Source organism: Hippocampus zosterae, chromosome 19 (assembly GCF_025434085.1).
Source record: "Hippocampus zosterae strain Florida chromosome 19, ASM2543408v3, whole genome shotgun sequence".
Taxonomy (NCBI): Eukaryota; Metazoa; Chordata; class Actinopteri; order Syngnathiformes; family Syngnathidae; genus Hippocampus; species Hippocampus zosterae.
Genome location: NC_067469.1, coordinates 4,100,821 through 4,119,714, shown reverse-complemented (window position 1 = coordinate 4,119,714; position 18,894 = coordinate 4,100,821). Strand labels below are relative to the sequence as shown.

The 18,894-nt window shown below is 44.6% G+C and overlaps 1 protein-coding gene across 5 annotated transcripts in view; it reads left to right on the top strand.

The window, feature by feature from the left end:
- LOC127592027 (MAM domain-containing glycosylphosphatidylinositol anchor protein 2-like) overlaps positions 1-18,894 on the top strand; it is a 99,344-nt gene that overhangs the window by 64,033 nt on the left and 16,417 nt on the right. For 3 of the 5 annotated variants that reach the window (XM_052052415.1, XM_052052414.1, XM_052052416.1), the window contains 4 exons: positions 1,912-2,232; positions 5,851-6,123; positions 12,761-12,909; positions 17,380-17,557. In XM_052052415.1, the coding sequence (XP_051908375.1) occupies positions 1,912-2,232; positions 5,851-6,123; positions 12,761-12,909; positions 17,380-17,557 (921 nt within the window). The remainder of the gene's footprint in view (positions 1-1,911; positions 2,233-5,850; positions 6,124-12,760; positions 12,910-17,379; positions 17,558-18,894) is intronic. The other 2 variants (XM_052052419.1, XM_052052417.1) reach the window with 1 other exon arrangement.

The window sequence follows — 18,894 nt, the reverse complement described above, 5'->3', positions numbered from 1 at the left end:
ACTCAATGTTGGTTTTCCGTTCAGCAGTTTTGTGCCGTCCTTGAACGCTCAGTTTTATGCCATGTTGTTGTTTGCGTCGAACCCTTCGTTGTCGGGTTAGGATCGTGGATGTATGTATTTTGTCCCCATTTAATATAGTATTTTTGTCATACATCTGGTTAGGAAGTGTGTTGTCTGATGTGCCCCCTTCAAGTAGCACTGATGAAAAATTGTGGCCTTGCATGTGAATGTTTTTCTATCTGAGTATGTGGAATTAGACGGGAACCAGTCTGGGAAATTACAGTCCTGTACACCTTGTCTCGCCTGTACACCTTGTGTCGCCCAAAGTTAGCTATGATAGGCTCGAGCTCACCCGTGAACCGAATGAGAACAAGCATTATGTCGATAATCACTGTTCGGAGATCCAAGCTCATGCTCACCCTGATGACCACAGACTGGACTCTAGTTTCATTTTGTTCACAACCTCCCCCTCTGTCCCACTTCCCTGCACCCCCTACGGATTGCGGCCAATTTCATCACACCACAACATTCGACGCCAGCTCGACCGCGATCTTTGGGCTGTGATGGCAGCCATCCGAGAATCATCGGGAAGGACGTGTGACACGGTTTCATCAGCGAGGACGTTTCCACTTCTCTGCTGGCTGGCTGGCTGGCTGGCTGTAAACTATTTTGGGAGGCACACTTGTAAAATAGGCTTGGAGTCTGTTCGATGGTTTGAAGTGGGGACAACACACACGCGCACGTCGACACACTTATACCCCCCCCCCCCCCCCCCACACACACGCGCAGCTCTCCAGGAGCCAATGCTATTTGCCAGATTTGCTAATTAAACAAATTAATTTGGCCGGGCATGTGTGATGAGAGTGCAGACTACCCAAATGCAACCTGCTGTCTTCCTTTTTACACACACACACACACACACACATACAGTTATAACACTATAATGAACTTTGGGAGACACCAAAGTTGTCTTTTGAGTGCATTATATTTATTTATTTTACAAGAATGGGGGAACTTGCGCAAAGCGGGCACACACAATGCAGTATACATGGTCCTCTGATGCACACACACTCACAAATTGTTATAAACTGGACTGAACAGCGACAGACGTCGTTTCAGTTTTATTTTATTGTAAATTTCCCCAGTGTGGGACAAATAAAGGATATCTTACCTGTAAGAATGGGTGAGCTTGCATCGAGCCCAAGCACTGGCTGTGTGTTCACCTGCCTTTTGATTTTAACGTATTCCAGCCACGGAAACAAGAAATTGCGTCGAGGAGATAAACAATGAATTATCTAATAGCACACACACCCATACACACACAGAGTTGTATTTTTAGTGTGTTTTGCACAAGGAGAGGAGACATTGCATCGAGCAGACAGCACCCAATGCAGTACACGAGCATTATTATCTCATCGCAAAAACACTCATTGTACTCAACACTAAGAGTTGTCTTTTTTTGTTAAGTGTATTGTCTTGCAAGAGAAGTTGCAAAGAGCAGACACGTGGAAGGCAGTAAACAAGGTCCTCGGGTGAGCACCGGGTGTGCCTTTGGTTTGTGTGGGTGTGTACAGCGAGTCTGGTAACTGCAGCTTCAGATTTGTATTATGTTTGCTGTTTGATGCTAAGCTAGCTCAATGACAACGCTAACCCGCTTTGTGATTTTGAAAAAACCTTTGGGACAATTTAGGCGTATGTGGTCCATGGCTTTAGATCCTTTCGCCTCAGGATGTTTGTGGTTCTTCCTGACTTGTCAGCTCTTCATCGCATTTTTGTTTGTTTGTTTATTGGTTTGCTTGCATCCTCACTCGCTGCCTGTGAGCAGGAGTGTCCCGCTGTCACGAACCCCGTTCCCCTCATTCGATCGTCACCCTGTACCACGCCCGCTGACTTTCTAGAGCCCCATATCAGTCCCTCCTCTGTTTTTCTCTTTCTTAGTTCCTCCCAACCTGACAGTCCCCCGGGGCAAGTCCCCCCTGGTGGCCCGTGAGGGTGACACGGTGGAGCTGGAGTGCCTTGTTTCAGGGAAGCCCAAGCCTATCATTCTGTGGTCGCGGGCCGACAAGGAGGCGCCCATGCCGGACGGAAGCATGCAGATGGAGAGCTATGACGGAGCGCTGCGCGTCGTCAACGTGACGCGGGAGATGACCGGATCGTACCGATGTCAGACCAGCCAGTACAACGGATTCAACGTGAAGCCCCGCGAGGCCGTGGTGGAGCTCATCGTCCAATGTGAGTGTAACATTCAGAACGTGTTATGTCCGGTGCAACAAGGATGTATTCTCAGCCCCCTTCACTTTTTCCACCTAATTTAATGCTACAGCCTTATTACGAAATGGAATATAGTGAACGCGTATTCAAGGTCGGCATCCAAACAACAACAAAAAGTACAACGATTTGGACTCTGTAAGCTTGATGGGGGGCGGGGGGGGGGGGGGGGAGTCATGAATTCCTCATCTCAAGTGTCATAAATCTGTGCTACCGGAACCCATCGTGCAAAATGTTAAGTAGCCGAGTCGTAAGAAAAAAATTACTGGAAGTTAGCGCCGTGATTTGCTGAGCAGCGGGAAGCTAAGCAGAATTACAGCATAACGTAGCATTTGTCTGCCGGCGGCGTAATTAGAGCGAAGGAAACGACTAAATAACAACTCGGGGCCCGCAAGCTTTTTGCACAACACTTCCTCGCCTTTTATGATGTTGTTTTCTCTCCCCGTTATTGCCGTCATGTGGCTACGGAGTACTCACAAATGAAAATGTGAGTCAGTAATGCCGAGTACCACCAAAGAGAGAGCGCCTGTCGACTCTAAAAGCTTTCCTCAAGGAAGAAATAGGCTGCCGCCCATACGCCAAAGCAACAGGTGGCGCGCCACCCCTGCCTGTCAATATGAAGCCAATCAGAAGCCCAAAGAATGTCACTTTTGCAAAAGCAGAATTAATGGAAAGTACATCACCGCAGTGGAGGATAATTCAATAAATAAAATAAAATTAAAACATTGATGTTATTCTGACACAGGGACTAGTTACTAATATAAAAATACAAGTAGCCTATTATTTAAATCACGTTCTTCATACTTTTCAGCAGACGTGCTAACCACTTGGATAAGATGTCCACTGCTGGCTCTGAAAGGGTTAATAATATAGTACTTGGATTATGTTACTAACTACATTTTTTTTTTCAAACACATAACTAGTAACTGTATCGGAATACATTTTTTAACGTAACTATCCCAAACCTGATGACAATTTACGCTCTCTGCGCCGTAGCTTTTCTGTCTACATGTAATCCTGTGAAATAATTGCAATTAAAAAAAAAAGTACCCATAATCTTATTAGGATTTTTTTTCCCCCCCCAAACTGTAATGGAGTACATTTCCTTTTTACGTGTGTGTTCTGAATATATAAAGCCGGGCACATGTGTTCCATTGCTCCCAACCCAAAATTTCACCAAATCAAGTCGCTCACAATCAGTCACAATATGTCTTGGAAGTAAATAAAACAATCATTTGTAGGCGCTCCATCCTCTTCAAGCGGTTACTTTTTTTTTTTTTTTTTTTAAATAATGTGTGGGCGCTTTCATCCACTGACCTTCCTCAAAGCAGCACACCTAATGAACAGCATTATTAATCAATCATCCCGACATCTGCAACCTCGCCTTAATGGCCGCCATCAAAGCCAGCGCCCGAGCTGACGCGTGACTCTCCGAGCGTGAAACCAAGACGAGAGAAATTTGCTTTATCTCCCCAATCCAGCCCTGATTCTGTTCACACCACCTGTACACACACACACCAAGCCCCACGTCTTCATTTTCTTCTTCTTCTTCTTAGCATGTAAAGCACATGCCAATCCTTACCCTCGCCTTTGTTTTCCAAGCGCAAGTAAATCAAGTCAACAGCTTTGATATGTCATAAAAAGATGCATTTTAAAAAAAAAACGGTTTCTGAAAGCTGCATCCATATTGTTTGGACAGCTCGCGGCGTTAAAAAAAAAAATGTCCGCCGTTTGCTAATAGAATTGTGAAAATCCCAAGCTGTGACGCCCCTAATGTTCTTAGGCAAACCGGCTTGGCACGGTTCACGGGAAGAAGACGAACGAAGACCGAGCTATGTCGTGTTCTCTCCTGTCCTAGATACCGGCGTTCCACTTCCTGGCCCTTCCCTGATGCATGGGAATTGTCGTTATCCTGGCCTTCCTTATGTTCCCCATCGCAGCGGGGGCGAGCGTCCTCGCTATCTGTCGCAAAAAAAAAAAGCCTTCCCAACAATATACAAACACCACCTGAGCAAACATCGCAGTAAATTGTTAACTTCCGCGCGCACTGTCGCGAAGTAGCGCAGCGGCACGTAAAAAGTCTCTTTGATGAATCAAAGCACGGAGATGTTTGTCCAAAAAAATAATAAAATGTTATTCCGAGCCTTTTACGCTTTTAGATTTAATATTTGGAGACAGAAGTGAGAGATTTAATCTTAAATTGATGTGGAAACATTGACTTAGCAGGCAATTAGCCTTCCGGAAGAAGCATATTTGGTTTGCAAGCGAGAAAAATTAGCTTAATGAACCGCGTTGTGATTTGTCTTTGTAATTAACTTCAGTGCATCTGCATGACGAAGGCCAGCAGAACCCACTGCAATCGATTACTGTGGGAGCGATTAGCCTTTAGCATATTAGCAACAGACCAACGCTGGCTGTTACATCTGCGACACTGCGAAACCGCTCACAGTCATCTAAGTTCAAATTTGGAAATCGCAACTAAACTAGTCGCTGATGGTTGGCTGAGTATTTTCCGCACCATAAGGCGCACCTAAAAGCATTTTATTCTCTCAAAAGCCGACAGAGAAGGTGGGGGGTCAAACTGGGAGAGGAAGCCGCGTCCTTACATAAGGAGAGCCTTGTACCTTGACGTCATCGTCGGGGCAAAGCAAGCCACGCTTCCTCCAATTTGCTTTGCTGCCACTCGAGCCGCGAGGCGATGACTCGCCAGCAATAATGACGATGATGAAACTCTGCACGGTGATTGTGTCGGGTTGTACCTGCCAGGTATCGTTCATTAGGAACAATAAAGCATCTTGGGAGACGGAGGCGGATTCTCAAAATGTATGGCGAGTGTTTGAATGAAGGAGCCGTCAATCATTTGTTTACAATTTAATTTTTTTTTTAAACGGGCATCGGCCGTCAGTGGCAATTGACGGGCTGTTAGCGAGCGAAGTAGCGCAAGACACAGAAGTGACAAAATGAAGGAGTGAATTAAGCTCAGCTAAACGTGGCTTTTTGTTTTTTTACTTCGACTCATATTGTCACTGAGCATTCGACTGCCACCCTATTTTTTTTTAAATTGAATATGTAATGATGTGCAGTTTGGAGAATGAATGGATGAATGAATGAGGATATGTTTTAAAAACAAATTAAGATGTCATTCATGTACCCATCGAGTGAGGAAAGCGCAGTAATTACACTGGGATACTAATACAAGCGTAGCTGACAATTTCAATCAGCGAATCAGCCATGTGTGCCGTCTTATTTTGAACCTGACATCCCTGTGATGGGAAATATGCAAATGGGAGGCAATTACAAGTTGCCGGAAGCTTGCGTTTTTTATTTTTTAATGTATTTATTTTTTCCGCAGACCGGCCACACTGTTTGTGATAAACAATAATTTCAAATCCCGTGCATGACGTTTATGCACGCAATTAATTCGGTGACATTTTCTGCGCCCGCCACCGCACTCCGATGTCGCAAAATGTTTTCTCGCGGTCAGTGGCTGTCGGCGATATTCCGATAAAAACGCCCAAATACATGTTGACGTTTGTGGACGTCACTTGCCCTCATACGGCGGCCTCCTCCTTTGCCAAATAGACCCCCCAACGGTGGAGCCGGTCCACACGGAGCTGCGCCAGGGCCTGGGCCGGCCCGTGGTCATGACGTGCCGGGTGCTGCGGGCGCACCCGTCGCGCGTGCTGCGCTTCGAGTGGCTGCTGTCCAATCGGCTGCTGCACGCCGGCCCTTTCGACACGCAGCGGGACGACACCGAGTACACCATCCGCAGCCTGAACCGCGACGGCTGGGGCGAATACACCTGCAAAGTCATCAACGAGGCCGGTGCGGGAAAGTGCACTTTCCACGTCACAGGTGAGCCGTGCGCCTCGCTGGACCCGTGCGCCAACGTGCTTTGCATTAATTGGTTTGTAAATTTCCTTTAGAGCCTCATAAAATTCCAGATTTGTACCCAGAACTGCATTTCTGGCTTTTAAAAAAGTAATTAATTCCACTTTATTTGCGTAAAATGACGACTTTATTCGACTCATGTTTTTTCACTCATAAAACTACAGCTCAATTTTTTTTAGGCATTTAGTGATTCGTAAAATTACAACTTCAACCTTTTAAATTACACTAGTAACTGTTAAAATGTCTTTTTTTTTTCAATGTCCAGTAAAATGACAAATTTGCGATCAGAAAACTGTCTGACCGAATGACTAATATTACATTATTCTTGTGAAGTTTCCTTCCACAGTTCTCATGGAGTGAGCATTTTATGAGCCTAAAATACAGTTTTTTGTTGACATATTGTGACATTATTCCTGAAAAAAAAATCATTTTTTATATATTCATAAAATTAAACTTTGTTCCTCTAAAAAATGTCAGATTTTTTTTAACGTCTTTCTCATTAAATTATAATTCTCAAAAACACAACAAAATAGTCGGGGGGGGGGGGGAACAAGTGAACTCAAAGTAACCGCTTCAGTTGGACAGTTTAAATCGAACCATCAGAATTGACTTCTCCTAACAACAACAACAACATTTGCAAGTGTATCCGTCCATCCCTTCAACATGCGCCCCCCCCCGCCTGTGCATTTTTTCCCCCCTTTTTTATGGACAGCCCAAATTGTCTCGTTGCGCACGAAAAGCTCCTCCACCGCCGGCATCTCGCCAGAGATTGACAATTCAATTGAAAGAGCCGCCAAGGAAAGGGAAAGGAAAAGTCCATCTGAATAGGTGTCGCTCAGGTCGTCGCCGACACTGTCTGCTGCTGCTTTTTTTTTTATATCTTTCTTTGCTTCAACAAATGGAAGCTTCCATCTAGTTAGCTCCGGCTGACACCACCAAATTAATTTGGAGAATGCTTCCAATCACGCAAGTCTTCTAAACTTGCTGTCACAAATGACTCCAGTTGAAGTAATGAAACTAACCATGGACGCATTTGAAACTAATCTTTGTACAGGGTGCACCGCATTACAAGGCGTATATAATAGAAGCTACAGTAGTGGCGTTATGCATCCACTAGATGGAGCTCCACTAAAGGAATACAATACGGCGTTATTTTTAAAGAGCTTTCACCACCGCTGCAGCTGTGACAAAGCACTTTCCAAGAACATTTGAAAATCTACGACCAACTAATCAGAATATTGATCCATATGGAAGCCACATTGGATTATAAGGCGCACTGTCGACTTTTGAGAAATTGGAATGCTTCTGGGTGCACCTTATATTGCGGGAAAATATGGTCGTTGTTTATCCATCAGACTATCTTCCTGTTTCTTTTGATTTCCGTGGCGACCTGTCCAAGCAGCGCACTCTGTTTCACACCAAACCACAATTGGATGGAAAAGCCAGGAAAAGGCTGGCTTTTACAGGCAGTACCAAAGACGCCTTTATCGACCTCTCAAAGCAGAAAATGACCCGATATTTTCTGCGTGACAATCGGTTGCCATTTATACAGAACAGAAAAGGCGAACAAAAAAAAGTCAATTTTTAACGCAGCGACGTGAAATTTGTTTGTTGCGCCTTCTGACGGAGGAAAATTGCTTCACCCATTATGTCTGTTTTCTCTAAATTCCAATCATATCCAACGGTGACACAGTAAAAGACGACCAAATCCCTGTTTTCACAGGCATGCGTGAAAGTTGTTCATACCGCTGCTGAAAGAGGAAAATTGCAGGGTTGACTAACCCCCTTCTTGACACTGTTTATTCGTCAGGGGCGGGGTGAGGGGGGGGGGGGGTGAATCCCCAGTCGATTGATGATCAGCAAGGCTGATTACAATCCTGATCATTTGAATCGGGCGTGTTGGAAGAAGGAAACTTCTAAAACAGGCAGAAGAGCGGCTCCCAATTCTTTCCTTCCATACCTGTTTAGCGGCGTTTCTAATTGTAAAGCATCCACCTCGTGTGCGACACAAATGTCGGCGAAGCAGGTACGGTATATCCGAGGCATCCCGTTCACGCCCCCCTCCCACTCTCCCCCGCAGCCAATTGTGTTTTCCGGTTTCTGTCGCTCAGCCTCTTTTGCTTTCATCCGCCATCCCTCCTTCCCTCCCTCGCTCTTCCGCCCCAGCGTTCCACATTCTTGCCATCTGGACTCGCCGCTTGCCAAAGGTAAGTGAGGGCCGATGGGAAGCCTCTCTCAGTCGGGGGGGGGGGGGGAAGAGAAAGAGGAAAAAAATGTAATTAAATAAAATCGTTTTTTTTTTTTTTTTTTAAATCCACGATGTCATCCGTGAAACGTGCAATGACACGTTGCCTTAACTCCCGCTCTTTTCCTATTCGAAGATTTTTATCACGGTCGCCGCAATGCGGGATTACAATTGTTCAAGAAAAGTCATATTCAGAAATGATGTTGTACTTTTTTTTTTCGGCGTAAAATTGCCGCCTCATTCCTGTGAAACTGAGACTTTTTCTCGCCATGTGGAGTTTTTGTTGTCGTTGATAACATGATGTTATTCTTAATACATTCTGCTTTTTTTCCTCTCAATGAATCTATTATTTAATTTAAAAAAAAATTGCAGGTTGTGGTTATTTCCATAAAATTAAATGTTTTGGTGTAAGCTAACCTTTTTCTTATCTTTAACCTATTCTAAAATAAATACAGCTACATAAATCCAGAAAAAAATTATTTATTCTAATTTTATTCATGTAAAAGCACAGTTTTGTCCCTCTCATTATAACCTTCTCGGTAAAAAAAAAAAAAAAAAAAAGGAATATCCTGTTGTAAAATTCTAATGACATTTTGACTTTTTCTCAGACTTTTTGATAGCTCCTGTCATTTTTTTTCTTCTAAAATTAAAGCTTCACAATTTTTTTTCCCCCCTTAAAACTGACACTTCGTGACAATAATGTGATCCAACTTTCCCCCCCGTAAAAATGTCAGACTTCTTTTCTGACGTGACCGTTTTTTATAATCGAGATCATCTCGCCGCATCTCTTCTCCCGCCACTGAGCGAGCAACACTTACCTCCTTTTTTTTCCCCTTCTTTTTTATGACCGAATGAACAAATACAAGGAATTAGAGGGGGGAAAAAAAGCAAGAGGATAATGGCGGGGCTTTGTTCTCCGATGCATTTTGCGAGTCACCTCGTGAAATTAATCCTTCATCATAACGCGCTTGTATGCTCGCGGCTTTTTATTGCAGTCGTTAAAAAAAAAAAAAAAAAGGGACGCAGGATTCATCTTATAAAACGCAGCCGCAAAGTCTTAATTCAAACTCGCAGGTACTCTGTTTTAATTCCATCTGTTTTGACGCAAAAACTTGAACTTGATCTCCACATCAAAGGCGCAATCCGTCACTTTTCGGCTGGAAGAGTCTAACGTACAAGTCATCATTTTTGTCGTTTTGCTACCATTCTTCATGTATCTTAGATGAATGATGTCGGGAAGTTACTCGGCATTATCATATACCCCCATTCTGTCATTTGTTGGCGTCTTCAAAAAGCAGTAAAACTCTGAGCGGAACTCCAGAGATGCTTCTCCGTCCTACCCCCATCTGAATACAAGTTGCCTTTTAAAGATGCAATCGGGATCAGCGGCTTTATTATGTGCCTTAAAATAGCGCAGCGTCCAAAAAATAAAATAAAATAAAAGTTTGTCGTTTGCTCCAGGGCTCCCCCTAGAGTCGCACGGAGCGCATTCGTCAACCGACACCATCGCTCAACACACGGGGCGGCTAACAGTTTAGTAAGTTAACAGTCAGCCGACTCGACGATCTAACCCAACGGGCCAGATCTGTGCAATTTGTCAGACAGTGCAATTTGTTCTCATCAAAATGGAGAAAAATAAACGCATCAGCGATCTGTTAGTATCCTCTCTTCAGGTTCACGCGAGGTGGAAGCATAGAGTGGTTTGGTGGACGGGGGAGGGAGACTCATCGTGACACCTCTTAGTCGGAGAAGGTTCATGAAACCTTTCGGGGGGGTGGGGGGGGGGGGGGGAAAGCAAAAAATAAAGTCTACAAATAAGGTCAACGTGCCGCCGGAAGGTTCCACTGAGCCCCTCTTCTGAGTCATTGCATCGGTTCTGCTGTTCTAAACAGGATTTGGGAAGAGATCAGTTAAGCCGCATGTACTTTTATCTTTGATGTCTCCCACCCAGGGTTATGTGTTTCAAGGCGGGCTAAGACGGTTAGCTCCCGCACCTTAATCGCAGAGGTGAGGCTATTTGGCGTCACGATATATTTTTTTTAACCTGCAATGTATTAAAAGATACTGTGGGTTTGATTGGTCGCAAAAACACAGAAGCTGTCGGCGCAACTCTGTGGGCCGCCGCTTCTGTCACCAAGTGTGGCTTTACTGCAATGCTAATTGCTCTTGAAGGCATCGTCTCTACCTAGCATGACGTCAACTTGAAAACTTTACGGCATGCGGTGAATTTTTATCCCCCACCTCTGTCGGCAATTATGGTTCGACGGCAACGGCTCGAGTCGCCGTCTCGCGCGTAGTCTGTGTGAGGAAATTGTTTCCAATTTAGTGTGACTGTTTTAGTCGTTTAGACTGTCGAGCTAATCGTGCTTAAAACATCTTTAATACTGCAGGAAACTCGTTGACAACATGTTTTTATATATATATTTTTTTATTTTCAACGCTCACTTTTGTCACAAAATATGGTTCTTCATCTTTTGGATGGGAATGGTTGGCGAAACGGATTAGCTGTGCATCAAAAACAATATGGGCGCTCGGGCACATGGTGGCTCTCTGGAAATGTGACCTTTTCAAGCAGCCTGTGAGTCATCAAAAAGAGAGAAATGATGACGGAAATCATTTAAAGTTTGAAGCAAAAGCGATGACATTATGTAAACATGCACACACACACACACATAAGGCAGTTTGCACGCGCGCACACACGACTAATTATTATTACGACTAAATGGCGTGCAAATAGTTTGTCAAATGTAAAATTGGTGATATGTTGTCAATACATTTGCCATTAAAAGCACATTTTTATTGTCGTATTTTAGAGAAGAAAAGTAGACTTCAGATGTTTGAAGTGTCAATGAAGCAAAAAAATTATGAGCATCAGCCACCATTGCGCATAAAATATGCCCTTTCACAAAAAACGTTTGAAGCAGTTTTTGGTCCAAAACATAATTTGAGTCAACCCGACCTATATTCTACCGCTGATGACTAAAAAATAGGATAAGGTGGAAACAATATTAATAGTAATCATTTTTTAAATTTTATTTTAAGAATCAAATCTTTCACTCGCTAGCTTCTTGTGTTCACATAAAACAGAATACTGCGTGAGGCTCCAAAGATCAGTCAGAATAATCTAAATTGGCGGGTGCTCAATCGGTTCTTTTCTTTTTATTTTTTAATCGCCGGCAATGAATGAGTTAATACTGTGCTGAGAAGTCTTTTACAGCATGTGAGCCCCACTTCTGTCACCAAAAATGATTCCAAATTCTGTACGAACATCGTTATTCGGGCCAGTGCAGGTTATTTAATTCATTTATTTTTCCATTTGTTTACCTCGTTACGTGCGCAACAAAAGTTCAGTGGACTCAAGAGGAAATGTCTGCCGTAAACAGTCCCTAAAACGGTGGGTGGACTAACTTCACAAGGTCACCCCAAGCGCTTAAGCCGGCAGAATGTGTCCGCTCACGATGGGTAAATCCTCAATTCCGATAAAATAAAGGAAGAAGTCGAGGTCTGATTTAAAAAAAAAAGGAAAGAAAAGAAGGATTTGGACACTTTTGGGTGTTGCTCGAGTGGATGTTCCACTATGTGATATGTGCTTTGATTGCGTGCCATGAAAGCAAAGTGTGTCAGATGATACACGCTGTAAAGATAAATCTTTAATGATCCTCGGGGGGGGGGGGGGGGTTGGTGTGGAGGGGGGAAGGCGGCGGGGGGAAGGAGGGAGCGAGGGGGTAATTGGGTCACGACAGTAGCAAAAGAGATATGATATAGCGGCGTTTGGAAATAGAACAAACACAACATGGTGGAGATAAGAGCCACTGTACATCTTTGTCATGCTAATTCCAGCTCTGCACTTGAAAGAATTTGGGTCGTGTTTACAAATGAAACATTCAAGTCATGAGCCGCAATGAAGGCATTGCAAATTAATGCGACCAATGTTACTGCGCAAAAAATAAAATAAAATAAAATAAGACGACGACATCGATTTCAGCCACATTTGGAGTGGTCCATTTTTTGAAACCCCCACTTGTGAACCAAATATGGCTCCTTTCCCGATTTAGTTGTTGTCATCATGGAACAACATCGTGCATTTATTCACATTTGTCTGGGAAAGCTTTTTGAGACCCCACTTCCCTCACCAACTACGGTATCAACACTGCGTTTTATTTATTTTTTTAACATGGTTGGGAGCTCAAGGTCCATTTTGAGTCCCAAATTGTGTCACATCTCATCCAAATTATTAACTGACACATGACTGTTTGGTCATTGTTTTGATTTTGAGGCCCCACTTCTGACACCAAATCGAAATATCGAATGAATATGTTTGTTTGTTTTTTTGTCTGCCGGTTGTTCGTTGCACAGGCAAGGCCTACTCTCCTGAGTTCTACTACGACACCTACAGTCCTCTCTGGCAGAACCGGCCCAGGATCTATGACTTCAAGCTCCAGTGGACGCAGATGAACCCCAACGCCGTCGATCGCATCGTGGCCTACAGACTCGGTCTCAGACAGGTAGCAATTCCATATACCAATCTTCAATTCTTTTTTATTTATTTTATTTTATTTTTGTAACTTTCCAAATCAGGAAAAATCGCTTACTCATGTATGCCGGTTGTTAGTCTGCCTTTTCCCAGCTCGGTACAGAAGTATGAGTTGTTGTTTTTGCCACGGGGGGGAGATTGTTCTTCTCCCCAAAGTTTGCACGCATGCTTCGTCATATTTGCCTTGACGCAGACGAATCTTTACACTTCAATTCAGCCGCTCGCCGCCGTATTGGGGGAGTGGGAGTGAGGCTCTGCGGGAGGTAGAGAATCACTAAGAAGCTGTCAGTTGTAGTCAAGTGAGAGTCTTGTGGCTCCTTTTTTTCTTTTTTTTTTTTTAAAGAAACGTTAACCCAAAATCGTTTGAAGCGCACTCAAAGGAAGAGGAAGCGAACCGGCGGCGAAGAATACAAACTGCAGTCCAATGCATGGCTCGCTTCGAGTTGCAGTTTTTAGTTTTTTGAGGGTGTGGGGTCCTCTTCCATGAATTCCTGAACTGGCAAATAGAAACACCTCGTCCTCTTTCTCACACTGGGTGTTTTCTTTCGAGCCAACGCGGCAGGCGGCACGCCAGCTTGGGATAAAGCCGTACGCCTGCCGGCCGCATTAATGCGGCGGATTTCCAGGTTACCACCAATGTGAGGTGACATTTAAGAGCCGGTTTTAAAAAAAAGTGCGTTTGCGGCAAACATTCCAAATCCATGTTTGTGTCACCGCGCTTTTTGTTCTCCATCGGCTCTCTCTCTCGCTCTCTCTCCAAAATGGCTAAGGAAATGATTTCACGCTTTTTCAACGCCACTCACCACTGGTTTTGTCTGAGAAGTCGCCAGCCGCGACGCGTTCTTAAGCCTGTTCCGCTCACAGCTGCTCTCTCCCTCGCACGCGCGTTAATTCGTCAAATCTCATTAACATTTCAATGTTGGGTTTTTTTTTTCGCACTCAAAAAAAGAACATGTTTGGGGTGAATTAATTCATTTCCACCTTATTCCCTTTGTCTGTCATGAGAGTGGACGGTGCCCCCCTGCCAGGCAAATCACCCATCATCAATTTTTTTTTTGGTGGATATTAGGCAAAGATTTGATGCCAAACAAAATAGGTACCATATTTTTCGGACTATGAGTCAGGGCAGAGTATACGTTGCGGCAGTCCAAAAAAATAAAATGACTCGCACACAAAAGCCACCCAAATTATTTGCCAACCGACAAAAGAATTTTGACGAACACATGGAGGAAGATGCTGTAGCCATGGCAACTCATGTGTGAAGAATCGCTCGTTTCGCATGCGCCTCCTTCGCGCCGCAACAAGCCGTTTTAAACTAAAAGAACCACTTTTCCGTCGACAATCTTCCCCGGGAGCTAGAAATTCCTTCTACGAACAAATCTGGCAGGACGAGGCCACATGACATGTCCCAAAATTGATCTGTCAGCCCTGTTTGTGCATGTCGATCAATACCGGCAACATTAATTACACGCCGGCGAGCTGGCGTAAACCAACGGCCGCTTTAATATGATCACGTTTGCATCCCCACGCCCCCCAACACCTTACCGCTATCAATCCCGACGGTTTCTGCCATCAAGAGAAAAAAAAAAGAAAAAAAGTCCAACGCAGCCCAGCTGCAATCAGATGACGTTAAATCAATACGGCACACTTCTGCGGAAATAAGTGACGGTGGGACGTGAACAGTCGCCTTAATTGAATGCCGGTGCCAGAGATTCATTCATGTAGCAAAACAAGGGTGCAAAATCCATCAGCCAGTACATCCAAAATGCATACCCAAAACAATTATATAGTGCCAAGCTTGGCCCGGCTGCGCGTCGCGGATTTGAATCTCAACAGTGACATTGCGGATTTCCATCTCCAGAGTTAAGTTACCCCGGTGACGAACTTCAAGCAACCTCCGAATCCGTTACCTAGTTGAGGCTCCGACTATCAACAAAGCATCAGAACGGGCTCGTGAATCCAAGCGGTCCGGAAGAATTCTTGGCTACTAAAATCTGCGCCGGTCCTCAGAGACTGCGCGAGACGGTGAAAACATCCCCGGGGAGCCACCGCTACTTCACATCAAGAAGAGTCTGTTAAGGTTGGTTGAGGCATCTGATAAAGGCGGAATAATAGCAGATCTCATCTGGCTTCAGCTTCCCCTTGGGACAAGCTGGAATGCAGAGGAAAAGGGACGCTTGGTTTGCCTCGCTCATGTCTGCCGCCGAACCATGACATCGCGATAAATGGCCCACAGATGTGTTGCTCAGCAAGAGATCATCTTTGACTCGTTTTTCCTGGATTTGGAACTGCTGTGATTTGCCAGTCGAATCGACGTGTAAGAGGAGCCCGGTCATAGCCGTAGAGTGCTAAAAAGATGGATGAGCTTGGCGCTAACCAATCAGAGTGAACAGTAGTTGGCAGTGTTTTAGTCATGTGGTCATTATTCATTTTTGTTGGGTTGTTGCTCTTTGAAAGTTAAGAAATGTTGTGGTTAGCGCCTGAGGCAGTAACACGTCCATTCCCTTAGCTGTGCGGGTTCTGAAAAATCATGCAAAACATGCACGATCAATAAACGAAATACTTTAGGGGCTCCTCAGTTTATAATTGACTTCCAATGACCTGTAGGTCAGGAGTAATGTACAGCATTTTCCGCGCTCCTAAAAGCGTTCCATTTCCTCAAAAGCCGACAGCGCGCCTTATAATCTGATGCGCCTTCTATAGTGATCAATTTTCTGATTTCTTGGACATTTTAAATGTTCTGTAAAGCGCTTTTTTTCTTTTAAACAGCTGCAGCTGTGGTGAAAGCGTTATGTTAATAAAGCCGTATTGTATCTTATTGAATTCTTTTAGCGTAGCTCCATCTAGTGGATGCCTAATGTAACTACGGCCACTATTATAGCATCGATTCCAGGCGCCTGATAATGCGATGCACCCTGTATATGAAAATGGTTTAAAAATAGCTCATTCATTGAAGGCGCACCTTATACACCGAAGCACATTATAGTGCGGAAAATACAGTACTCCATAACGTACCTACGCTAACGCAAGAGTAGTATAATAACATTGTTGAATTTGTACCTCTAAGACCCTCCTGCACTTGATGAACACTGGGGAGGAACACAGCAGCTCGTATCATTTTGGTAACGTTTCATGATTCAAAACCCCGTACGTCAGAACTGTGAGTCAGACGTGCTAATCACTTGTCCGCTGTGCCGCCAGGGACGAAGTGGTTCCCATTTTCTGATAGAATGTCAAGTCCACCGAGCTTAGACATGGTTACTTGTGTCTACCGTCACGAGTTGTCAGTTTTCTCTTGCTGGTCGACAACAAGTGTGAGTTGTGTGCGATTCCCTGTGTCTTACTGTATTTGCTCGCAAAAGTAGCTGTAATGAAAAGCGTATAATGGCGTTGCATCCTCCAGACTCCAAGTAATTACTTCACTCGCAGCATTCTCTCGCTCGCGCACGCGTGCCGCTATTTCATTGGATTTGCAAGCGGGACTGAGAAGGGCATGCATGCCTTGCCTCTGTTTGGAATGCAGGAGTCGTCTTTGCTTTTCTTTTCTTTCTTTTTTTTTTTTTTTTTTGTGCGGTGCCGCCCGCCCCGTGAAAGCTTATTCTCAAGGATAAAACATACCTCGCTAACTCGCATAACCCCCGCGGCCACCGCTGCGGCAAACCCCCTTTTTTTTTCTTTTTGTGCCTGTGTGAACCTCACAGGGGAAGCTTAGAGCTTAGCCATGGGATGGATGGAATTCTATCAGTTACAAGCGCCGTCCTCAAAAGCGGTGACTGCAGCCTTACCTTTAGGGGAGAGAGAAGGGAGGGGGGGGGGGGCTATCAAGCCAATGTGACTCCATCCTTACTGATGGGCTGAAAGCCGACTGAATTCAAAAAGGCTCAAAAGCTACTTTGAAAGTAAACATGGCTAATGAGCAGCGCGAGCTGTCGACGGCTCACACAGTGAAAATTGTTTTAGTTGTGTCGCATTTAATGTTGACGCGTCCCGACAAACATGCCGAGACGAGGTTAATTGGGAGACGCGGGGGAACCTCCTGCCGAGGATTTTTGAAAGGGATGCATATTGGCTCGACTTAAATGCAAGCGAAGAATGTCCTTTGTACTGTTCATCCAGTGACGCCGAATGCAAATACCACTCAACCTACTTAAGCTCACTTTACGGTCTCAACGGTGAAAAATGGGATATTAAAAGTATATTTTGGGGGGCGGGGAGCTTCGGGTTTCATATTACGCCAAATCTGCTTGAGCAGGAAACCGCCGCCTAATAAATTTGTAAACTTTCAAGAAAATTTACAATGTATTTGGTCAATGGGATACAACAACAAAAAATACACCAATATAAAAGGAAAAAACAGGAGGCTTGGAACACTTCCTAGTTGGACTCCACATTAAATGTTGTTTTTTGTTTTTTTTTTAAATTTTGCCTGCTATCGCCACAGATGGGACAGCAGCGATGGTGGGAGCAGGAGATTCCCGTGAACTGGACGATCAATAAGGGAGAGCTCATCACCCATAACCTGACGGAGCTCATCAAGCCTGAGTCCTACGAGGTGCGTCTCACCCCCATCACCCGTTTCGGCGAGGGCGACTCCACCGTGAGGATCGTCACCTACAGCGGTAAGGACTCGTTTTCGATTTGCAAAGACCACCGTAAAGTCTGTAAGATTGCGTTCGATGAACTCCGGATCAGTTTTCCGTCATGTTATTCAGCGACTCATCAAACGTTCACCCTGGCATGAGGCATTGCCGCGTTCATCATGCCGGGGATGCGACAGATTATTTATGATATGCAAAAGAAAGCGAGGGTGGGGGGGGGGGGAAGAGTGAAGTCATTCATGTAATTCCAATTGCATCCAACGTCATCCGTCACCGGGAGACAGCTGGAAATCAGCTTGCTTTGCTCATTTACCCGTTTGAGCCAAATGAATGTTGATCAAGCGGCTCATCGCCTCCTTCCGCCGTGACCTTTATTGGCCTTTCTTTGCGCAAGCGCTCGGCAGTGCTTGAATGTACCGCGTGAGTCAAATGTTCAGTTTGGGTCAAAGGAGCAAACGGATCAGCAAGTGACTCCAGTTCGCCGTCACTCAAGTTGAAGTGACATTTTTGGGGGGAAGTTTGTATGGTGAACCGGAGCGAGCTGACAAAACTCCCCAAGACACCTTCTGAATAAATTTGAATATAACAAAAAAAGAAAAATGAGTTTTTGAAAGAAAATGAATCTAAATTGGCTTTGTGAAAAATATGCTCTTGTGTGTTGAACTTTGACAAGAGACATCTGGGAAAAGTTGCATTTCTCTCACATATTCAAATTCATTCAGTTGCGCTTGTCCACCGTACACGGCAAATAAGAATGCGCAGATTGAGGTTTGTCGAACGCGGGTATGTGAGGACCCCGCTGCCGGAGTCATCGGCGGCGGCGGCTGAACTCAAGGAGATTGAATGCAATCAAAGAAGAATGAAGGGAATTGAGGCTAATTAGGATGGAGCAGAAGGAGAGCGCGAGAGAGCCCAGTTCGGAGGAAACAAAGATTTCTTCTTTTATTTATAAAGTGAAGAAGAGAAGGAGGAAGATGAAGAAGAAGAAGAAGAAGAATTTTCCTTATGTGCGAATCGCCTGCCCAACGAGAGACTGGACTAATTATCACTCAAGGGCTGCTTCTGTTCTCCCACGCATGGTGTGGCGTCACGGGCTAATGTAGGTCTGAGATGAATGCTCTGTCCTCGCTCAACTCGTCCCGCAAGACGTGCCGACTGACACGGAGAAGATAGTCTGGGGATCTTCTGCTTATTGTCACACTTTTTGGTGGAGGGGGGGGTTTGTTTGTTTTTGTCATCACTGTTGCTTTAGGGAAAAAACGAGATGGTGTGAAAGATGGCGTCTGTATTCTGCTAATGTGATCCCCCATATATGCAATATACGGCACACATGTGCCATCGTCTTCATAGGCCGGCAT